This window comes from Leptidea sinapis, chromosome 9 (genome assembly GCF_905404315.1).
Source record: "Leptidea sinapis chromosome 9, ilLepSina1.1, whole genome shotgun sequence".
In the NCBI taxonomy this organism is placed as follows: Eukaryota; Metazoa; Arthropoda; class Insecta; order Lepidoptera; family Pieridae; genus Leptidea; species Leptidea sinapis.
Window position 1 is genome coordinate 8,338,753 of NC_066273.1, and position 10,918 is coordinate 8,349,670.

Sequence of the window (10,918 nt, forward strand, 5' to 3'; positions counted from 1 at the left end):
TTACTAACTCGGCCTAGCCGAGTAGTAGGCATTATAAGTTATCATAAAATTAGGGTTAATTTCCTCTACTGCTTCAGATGCGGATTTAGCTATACATACCTATAATACCAACTGTATACCGACTGTACCGATTTTGTAAGGTATCAACTTATCTGGATTGTAGTACTAGGTACCTCTCATTAATGAAGCATTCAAGACATTATAAATAAACACACCATTATAATCCATTAATCATTTATTTTAAGAAAAGTAAATCTTAATTTAAAATTATTCTTAAAAGTTATCAGTAGGTTGGAATACAATGTTTTATTTCGTAATGACATATATATTTTATTGACAATGACAACTTGCAACAACTTGACAAGTGTCTTGTATATCACCTTAATTCTTGTCAATGATGCTATTGTATATTATATTTAAAATAATATATAGGTCCACTCCCCTATAACGCGATACAGTGGTTCCGCGTTATATAAAACGGCGTTATAAGGCTAATATTGCGTTTTTACGACCTCGAAATTCGTAATCATAATAATAATAATTAAACATAATTCGTAACAAGGATTTCCAATTGTTTGCCTAGTTTTACTATTTTAGTAAGGGTTTTAATACATCAATTTAATAAAATAATTTAATTTTGTAAAAACACAATTGACACATGTGGAAAAGTACGCGAAGCTAATTATGTACTGTAGAAATCATTATAAATTTCACAGTAGGTACAGAAATATATAAGTAGGGGATACCCTATATAAGTAGGGGATACACCACGCGTGATAACGCGTTATATAAGCTAAGGATCGTGTTATATCGGTGTTGATATTGTAATATGTAAACGCGTTATAAGGATACCGCGTTATATGGCCTGGGCCATATTATATTATATCCAGTTATTTATTACAAGTCAACAGTGTCAGACTTCTTCTTGTGCTGGCCTTCATACCAAGCCTTAGAGATCATTCGCTTCATCTCATCATCTCCAGTCTCATACCTGTAATATTATATTAAATTTCTTATTACATGTTTAAAATAATTATTTGGCACTTATGGAATATTAATTTATTTGTTTAGCACAAAAGGTAAGCACACAATATAAGTATAATCTAGTATCATTATTCTGTAGCATGGTATAAGAATATGTACATGCTTAGATTAAGGATTGGTCTTTGCTGCGCTCCAACTAGATACCACACTACCTAAGAACAATAGCTTTTTTATTAAGGCAACTATGTATATATTTATATATTCATATTACAAAATTTGTAATTTATATACTGATGATATTATGTGTCTTTATTATTTCTTGTAGTATTATTTTAACATAGTTTTACTCCGCAACCCGGAACTTTAGTTTTAATTAGGTATTAGTAAAGTTTAACAGAACATGGGGCACGTCAACGTCACAATTGTTTGAGACTGGCTCGTGTACGCCCACTTGGGCGTAGTATTAGTTGCCGCACTTTGCGACTACGCCTGCGATATCTAGTTGGAGCGCCGCGGAGACCAATCCCTAATCTAAGGCGTCTACGTAACAAATAGCGAGTGGGAACGACCTAGAAGACCTACCAGTCAAATCTAAAGAAACTAATAAAAAATGTGAGTTCCCAAGACACAATAACCAATTAAACATTATATAATTAAAATATATATTTTTTTATAAATAATATAAGACATGTCATTGAAATTAGAAATCTGCATTCACTATATATACAAATTTCTCATAGTTTTAAGAATGTTTGTAAGAAAACCATGTGTATTCTTGTATATATATATATATATAATCTGAATCTCGGAAACGGCTCCAACGATTTTCATAAAATTAAGTATGCAGGGGATTTCGGGGGTGATAAATCGATCTAGCTAGGTTTCAATTTAAAAAAAATGCAAAACAGCTACAACAACATTAGAATACAAAGGTAAATTTCGCCACTATATACAAGACTATTATAGCTCAGATGGGACATTGGGTGATCCGGAAAGCAGAAGACCCCGGTTCGAATCCAGATGTCCTATTAGTTTTTTTTTTTGTTCAAGTTTTGTACATTCTTAAAAATCCGAGCAAGGCTCGGTCGTCCGGATATTTGAACATAATGTACAGAACATGTACAAGTTAACAGAACAATAGGCACCATAAGCTGCAACACCAACAGTCCTCAGCAAGGAACTAGGAGTCACGTAAATGAAATACACAATAAACATTTCATAAGGCAATTTTTTACAGTAATTTAATAATCACACAACATTCATCTACCTGGCATACATTAAAAATAATCTATCAACTCAAAAACACAACCACTCCAGAAAAAGTCGAAGAAATAGAGAGGTGGATGTGTTTCAGGAGATTAGGGAAATTCAAATATTTTATTTTCAAAATACAATGTGATATTGCTTATTGAAAGTCAAAAACTACCACCCAATCCAAAAAGTATGCCTCAGACCTGAGAAGAACGGGCGAAACTGACTCTTGAGGGTTTCTTTTTTTCATAAAAAATATGGTTACAAATTAGTAATATCGTAAATTAAACTTATTATTTAATAGCCTGAGGGCGCCATCCTCAATCTGTGGTATCATTCAGAAAGACTTATTTAATTTATGTTATAGTAACCTTTACCACAGAAATGATTTTAACAATTCTTTTAGATTTCGTAATACATTTGTTTTGATCATTTTCTGGGATCTTGTTGTAAAAGCATATTATACATCACCCCACAAAAGACTTAATAACTTGACTTAGCCGAGTAGTAGGCATTATAAGTTTATGTCTGTTCCTAGTGTAATTTCCATTATGGTTACGACAGTTTCTAGCAATTACATAATCAAGAATATATTGAGAATCAAGATGTTAATTTATTTAAATTATGCTCTCAACAATTCCTTTCAAGGCATTTATTTAGCTAGACACAAGCTATCTTCTTATTTTTTTAGATCTGATGGACAAAGCCGATTTTCAGGATTTCAAAACTATGGGCTTTCGAGAATGGGGGTCAAATCAGTGAAACAGTTTCAGAGCATGGTGGAAGAGATGCTATCCATCAAGTCCTAGGACATCAGAGCTTGAATAGTTCTTACCTACTGCCCTGGCACCTTGTCTCACATCAACATGATTAATTAACACCAGGGATGTTGCAGATGCCGATATTTTCACATCCGCGGATACGGATGCGGATGCGGAGTTTAGCAGGCTCACATCCGCGGATGCAGATGCGGATGCGGATGTATAAGATATTATGTAAATAAAGTCTATCCATGAAGAATTAAAACAATGACAACGTAATTATTAACATTTTTATTGTAATCAAACATAATTAAGTACTTATTTTTATGTTAAAAATATAAGTCATGTATAATGTAACTGAACACCTTCTGTTTTTTATATCAGTAGTTGAATTTAAAAATAGGAGCATTATACTTGATGAAGAGTAGTATTGCCGCCTTTTCTGGTTCTAGTCTGTTACGCAGAGGTTCGTAAATTAATCCCGCGCTACTAAATAGTTGTTCGCTAGGAACACTGCCCGGTGGAGCAGATAAAAATCTTCGTACTATCGGCGATAATACCTTGAATTCCCCTCGATGTACACTCCACCAGTTTAAAGGATTTTCACTCACATTTATTCTTTTTTTAGTACGGTAAGCAAGTAACTCTTTTTTTAATACAGCTTCAACGCTACTATTTTCTGGCTCATCTTGACTTTCGTCTTCACTCGACGAATCTAACATCATAGCCAGGTCGTTTTTTAAGCATGGCTTTTTGTTGAAACCTGAAGTCCCTGGTCCTAGTTGTTCTGTTTCATTTTCCATGCAATCAGTTATTTTAGCCCTTTTGGCATTGGTATTAACTGATTCAAAATTGTCATTCTCAATATTTATCATTTTTAAAATGTCATCTTTAATCTTTTCTTCAGTCACCGGTGTGAAAAATTTGTGCTTATAGCGAGGATCTAAGTAGGTAGCGATGGTATATAAATTGTTTTCTCCCAAGCTAGAAAACTTTGTAGAAAGTTCGTTTTTCAAAGTCGTTACAGCCTGACGAATCGGATCAAACTCTTGCGATCTTGTTAAATATAAATAGTCATCAACTTTTTTTTCAAGCATTTGTATTATCGGTATCACAGATGAAATAAGAGCAGAAGAGCTGCTCAGTTCCCGTGTTGCTTCCTCAAAAGGTCCCAGTAATTGAATGAAACTTTCAATCATTTTCCATTCTTCTGGTAGAATAGGGTCAATTTCATTATCATTCATGTAAAGGCTCAGAGCATCCTTTATCTTTGAAAAACGCTCGAACATGTAGAATGTACTGTTCCATCGTGTTACACAATCTTGAAACACTTTCAGGTGCGGTTGATTCAGTCTGTCCTGAATTGATTGCAGTTGTTTCTGGGCAATGGTAGAGTGATTGAAATGGGTCGTAATTCTCTTACATTTTTGTTTTAGTATTTTTATGTTTTCTTGAGAACCTAAACAACTACGGATAGCCAGTTGTATCTTGTGAACAGTACAGTCTATATCATTTAATGCTGCTAATCGCGCGGCTCGTTTCATATTAGACCCTTCATCTCTGATTAGGCAATGCAGTTGTTGTTTTTTAATGTTCCATTCAGAAAGCATGTTACTGAATTTTTCAGCAACTATGTCACCAGTGTGACGGCCGTCAAATGTCTCACATTTCAATATTATCGATGATCTATCAAAGTTTTCTGCAATTCCATGGCAAGTCAGGCTAAGCAAAGAAGCGTTTGAGCTAGGATCCGACCAAATGTCAGACGTAAACGACATGTTATCAAAATTTTCGATTAATCCTTTAACTTTTTGAGCCACTTTGCTATATAATTCCTTGCATACAAAATCTGTAAAAAAATTGCGTCCCCTAAAGTTATATCTTGGTGCTAATTCTTGCATCAGTCTACGAAAACCTAGCCCTTCAACAAAATTAAACGGCAAATTTTGAAGTGCAATCATTTCTCCAATGAGTTTATCAATTTTTTTAGAATTCAAGTTATTGACGTCCCACTTCTTTTCTTTTAGAACCATTTCCTCTAATGAAAGTTGTTTCTTTGATTCTTGCAGAGGAGTGGTAACTTTATCTGAAAAATACACAAATAAATAAAAATTTTCGTTGTAAAAAACTATTTACTTAAAAGTAATTAAAAAGTGAGGACATTTTAAAACACCAGAAAACCTTTCTATCAAATGTCCAACTTATATTGCAAAAAATAAAAATAAAAGGAGTTTATTCCTTATAAATATTTATAAGAAGGAAGGATCCCTAATGTTTTCTGGCATTAACATTAAATATAGCGTGAAGCTAAACTACACTAAAAAGAAAAGGTACACTTTTTGATAGTGATAAAATTTTTGCAATCAGCCGAATAGTTTTTGAGTTAAGTAATTCACTATTCATATTTTAATATCATATTAAAAATATACATTTATGTACAGGTTGTTTTATTTTGAAACAATAAAAAAGTAGATAAATGAATTACATATATTAGTCTTTTTACAACTGACGTTTTATATGACAGCAAATAACTATAATATTGAGTGGAAACTTAGCCAATAAACCACAACTAAAACTATTCTTTTATTAAACTAACCAAACAATGCCTCAAGTAAATATTAATTAATTAAAACTATTAATTATGAAACTTACTTGCGTCAGATTTCATCTGTTGTAATTTTTTTTCTTTACTAATGTTCTCAAATGTAGAAAATTCTTCTGAGTGCATCGACTTAAGATGGTTTTTTAAAGACGACGTGGTGCGGCCCTTGCGAGAGTAGCTTTTTTTGCATATTTTACAATCAGCTTTATCCTGGTCTTCTTTATTTGGTTCAAAATAATCCCATACATTACTTTTGGTCGGTGGTGACATTGTTGACTAAATAGTTAGATAGATAAACTATCAATAACGGGAATCACACTGGAAAAATAACGAATTTCGTCATAAAACGATATTTTTTCCTACAATAAAACGTATTACCGGCGTAATATAATAGAAGTTACCCTGTGATCTTATGGATATTAGTCTTAAATAATATAAAGTTTTCTTGTAAACTCTTCTTATTTACACACTGTATCACAATAACATTAAAAATACCTATTTATCTTTATGATACGATAAGTAGTTCACTTTCACTTCACAACGCAAACAAACACGTATTTATTCACTTCCACTTGCAAGGAAAGGAACAAACAAATGATGCACTAGCGAAAACAAACAAACGTGTCGAATCTTGTCACTAATTTCTTCGCTCCCATTGGTTATTGTCACGTGCGACCGGCACGCGTCAATCACCGGCCCCGCCCAATTTCTTTCTTGTCGCTACTTGTATAATATTCGCATCCGCATGAACATTCGCATTGATTAATGCGGATGCGGAAGCAGATGCAGATGTCCAAAACAATGCGGATGTTCCGCATTTGCGGATGCAGATGCGAATGTTCGCAACATCCCTGATTAACACATATATTTATATAATACTAGTTGACCCAACATGTATTGCCATATAAAGTAATAAGAAAATTAATAATTAAAATTTTTGGGGTATAAAAAATAGATGACGACCGATTCTCAGACTATATTTAGGTTATATAGTTATTTTATAATTATCTAGGTTAATCATTTACGGGTATGAAAAATAGATGACATCTGGAAACAGCTGTTATATTTCTGAATGATGGCCAAGAAGTGCTTAGTATTATTTAGAAAGAAAGATAAATAGAATTTAATTAGTTATTTTTTTTTAATTATTCTTTCAATCTGATTTCTGAACGACGGGGGACTCATCAAAGGAAAAACAGAATTTTTGTTTATATTTTTTTTTTCCGAATTGAATTTTCATATTTATTCACCTTTTAAACCTTCCCTGGACTTCCACAAATAATTCAAGACTAAAATAAACCAAATTGGTACAGCCCTTCTCGAGTTTTAGCGAGACTAACAAACAGCAATTCATTTTTATATATATAGATTACTTACATATTTTTCATAAGACCCATTATGGATGCTGATGGGTCTTGTTTGTCATCTACTTCTGGTTTAAAACGACTGTTGCGTTTGTCTTCAAACTTCTTCTCAATCTCTGTCATGTGAGACCACTTTACTGCCTTGTCCACTTTTGATAGAAATACGACAACCATATCTAAAAATAGAAAATATTGATAATGCTTTTAACCTTTTTACTTTGCCATGTATTAAAAGTGAATTAAGGTCACTGTAGTTTCACATTATGAAACTTCAGCCAAAATTTAAACAACCAGTTTTTGTTAGTAATTATAACAGTAGTTGGTGGGCTGGGCATATGAGTAGAGGAAAGAAGAAGTGGAACATAAAGACCACAGATTGGTACCCTAGGAATGGCTTACGAAACAGGGGAAGACCCCGCTAAATATGGGAGGACAACCTGGCTAATATGATCTCAGAATTAGAAATCATTTCCTTTGTGATTCTAGTCTAGATGAGGAAAACAGGGATCATTTCTTCTTCAGCTGTTTCCCTACAATGCATTCTTATTTACAAAATTTTGTACCCCCTGAAATTCACCTTCTAAATTCCATTAAATGTGTCCCTACTTTTCACTCCTTTTTAAGTAGTTTGTGTAAATTTCACAAGTTATAATCTTATCTGTGTATGTCCTTTATAGTCATAGCACAAATAATTGGGCTAGAGTTTCTTATCACTCCTCCACATGTCATAGCCCCTTTACAAACTGATGTAGCTTCATGTGTTGTTGTAATATGTCACATTATAATTGTCACTCCCTATGGTAAATAAATATTATTCTATTGTATTCATTACCATTTAAATTTGAAAACACATACTCAAAGCTTGGTGAACTACTTTAACATGACATGGGCTTAATTGTGGTGCAACACTTCCAGGAAGAATATGGAGTGACAATGACATAAAATATTGCAATAACACTTCATAAATGTCATAAAGCTTGTTTGTAAAGGGGCTTTACATAACTAACCTAATCATAATTTAATAATTTAGGGAATAAATTAAGAGCTGTAGATAGATTGAATGGCATACTATTTATGTTATATTGGTAATTTATAATAATAATTTAGAGAATTTTACAACTAGAAATTATATTTCTTAGCTAATGATTATGGGCCCAACAGCTGGATCCTTAGATCTAGTTACGCCGGCTGGAGGAATCCGGAATTATTGGTGAATAATGCAGCATTTTATAGTAAATTCAAACAGCAGTAAAGACAACCATAGTCTGATCATATTGCATAGAAGCCTTGAAATTGGCAAAAGAAAACCGTTTTAAAGTGCCACCACATTCAACAGTAAAATTATAACATTAGATGTCGAATTTTTGGGCCATTCAAAACTGCCTAAATAAACCAATCTATAGTTGGAGGTTGCAAAATTCTGGTAAAACATTCTTGATATATGAAGTAGCTGGATGGATGTATCCGCAGGGAACCTCATGTGAAAGCTGTTACATCTGGGAATATTTACAATGCAACCGAAATATTTCCTTCAACAGAGACATTTTCAGAGACTCTCTCTCTGTGGACTGTCTCTCTCTTATTAATTAGCTTATCATGATTCATGTAAGCCATTGATAATTTTTTTGCATTAAATGGCTATGGTCGGTAAAGCGGCTTTAATATAGTTCAAGGTAGCCCTGTTCCACGGTGATATATCTTAAATCACTAACTAAATAATGTCAATTTTTTTTAAAAAATCCTTACCAGTTTTCTGTTTCCAATAACATTCCGCAACATTAATAGGATACAGTAAATTGTTTATTGCCAATTTGTAGTTTTTGTTGTCTAAATTTTCAACATATAATTCCATACATTTTTCTGTTATCTTGCAATATACCTGCTCTTTGGGGATAGTATGAACATCTTTTAATGTTACAAAAACTTTAACATAATTATCTGACTGATCCCAACCTGAAATTTGAAATATTATATTTTGTATAATATTAATTTACTAATTACTCATGCATTCAAATACATTAACAGGCAAATGTTTTGATTACATCATCATCATGAAGTCAATCCCTTTTATACATTATCATTTGATTACAATAAGTTTACAAGCTTTGATTACTTTTAATTAGACAGTGAAATGCCACAAAAGTTGGAGTCTGTATTGTAGGAGCAGATAATAAAGCTATGTATAATAAAGCCCAGATATTATAAACCATTAAACAGTCATCATTTGCCGTTAATGGCTAATTTAAGGCCTATGGACTTGCATCCCATGCCACTAAATAAATTTAAAAAAATGGCTATTTTAATATGCAAAGTTGTATATTTACTTTGATTTTATTTCTTAAGTTGATATAATGCTCACCAATTATTGTGTTTACAGTGTATACATTATGCACTAGTACACACTGTAAAAGTATTTTTACTTTTACAGTGTATGCATAATGATACATCTACTGCATGCATTAGTCTTGGTATTTTACTTAAGTGCATAAGTAAATTGAAAGGTTTCTGTATTTTTGGTGCATCACATTGATACAATGTAAAATACTGGGACATTAAATACTATAGATGACTTTTATCAATTCTTCTCACAAAAGCTACATTTTTCCATAATAGTTGTAAATGTTTGAATGAAACATATGGTTTATTTTTTGATCTATGTGGATTATTTTTGATTTTGAGTAGATATTTTCTAGTTTAGTAATACTACAAACAATGCTATTGGCATACAAACTCAATATAACTCAATCCAACTGTGCTTACCATAACCATTTATCTTTATCTCGTATCTCTTTTGCACGGGAGCGGATGCAGAAGGCTCAACCACCATAGAGGAGTCTGCAGATGCTTTCTCTTTTAAGTGAATCCATTCTGTCTCAAGTTTACGTATTTCTAATGATAAGATATCCTGGACTTTCTTCCTCTTTGAATTACTCATGAGCTCCTGCAATTCTTCGATATCATTCCTCAGCTGCAAGACAAAAAACTAACTTTAAACAACAAAAAAAGCTTGGGTATCTTCGTGATCAGCGCCGGCCGTTCTCTTTTGCAATACCAGAGAAATAACAACTTTGCCGCATTTCAGTAAATTATCTACGAACCTCAGTTATTTTAGTATCTGCCATTATATCTCAATTGCAATCGGGAGATGAGAAATCAAACCTTGCAGAACAGTTTCAGCAATAATAGTTTAAAAGTTCCGATTTGGAAATAAAATATCGATGAACAAGGTTAGTTTAGTTTGTACGCAATCTATGTAGTTCTAGTCGTAACACGCAAGTCAAATTGGAATTTTATATTGTATTATTTAGAATAGTATTCTGTGGAACATTCTCGTTGATTCGTTAACTCCTAAAGAATATTTTTTACTCTAACGACAACGAGGATTGCCAAATGTCATGTGTGATGCGGCATGCCCACAGACTACTATGATGCTAACGCCTTATTGGCCAAAGAGAATTAATTTGTCAAAAGTCAGTAATGCCCGAGTACATGACAGTGACTCCCAGCCTCACATCTTGTTTCACGAAAGAGGTCCCGTGGGTATGGCGTGTCGTAAAATAAAATTACTTGATTTTTAATATTTTTTCTATCTTACTTCTTTTTACAGAAACAATATCAGATTAAGTTAAAAATAATACATATTTAATTGATTTCCTACTTTAATAGTCTACTCCTACTTCAAATATTGATTTTTACCTTTTACTATACTACTCGCCGCGGGACTTCTTTCATGAAACAAGATGTGAGGCGGGGAGTCACTGTCATGTACTCGGGCATTACTGACTTTTGACAAATTAATTCTCTTTGGCCAATAAGGCGTTAGCATCATAGTAGTCTGTGGGCATGCAAAAATGGGAAAGTTATGAAATAGGTAGGTAACCTATTTCATAACTTTTTTAGCCATAGGACAATCTTATAATTTTTTTCTTTGTTGAATTAGTTTAAATTTAAATCTC

At 32.8% G+C, this 10,918-nt stretch overlaps 2 protein-coding genes across 2 annotated transcripts; both read right to left on the reverse strand.

Moving 5' to 3' along the window:
* Positions 1-217: 217 nt before the first annotated feature.
* On the reverse strand, positions 218-10,317 carry LOC126966120 (calcyclin-binding protein). The gene is made up of 5 exons (XM_050809995.1): positions 10,061-10,317; positions 9,723-9,930; positions 8,709-8,915; positions 6,976-7,138; positions 218-991 (listed from the first exon to the last, which is right to left on the reverse strand). The coding sequence occupies exons 1-5, from the start codon at positions 10,082-10,084 to the stop codon at positions 898-900; spliced, it is 696 nt and encodes a 231-aa protein (XP_050665952.1). The 5' UTR covers positions 10,085-10,317; the 3' UTR covers positions 218-897.
* Positions 3,273-6,449, reverse strand: LOC126966119 (zinc finger BED domain-containing protein 4-like). Its single transcript, XM_050809994.1, has 2 exons — positions 5,649-6,449; positions 3,273-5,082 (listed from the first exon to the last, which is right to left on the reverse strand). Exons 1-2 carry the CDS (start codon positions 5,866-5,868, stop codon positions 3,377-3,379), a joined length of 1,926 nt encoding a protein of 641 aa, XP_050665951.1. The 5' UTR covers positions 5,869-6,449; the 3' UTR covers positions 3,273-3,376.
* Positions 10,318-10,918: the final 601 nt, after the last annotated feature.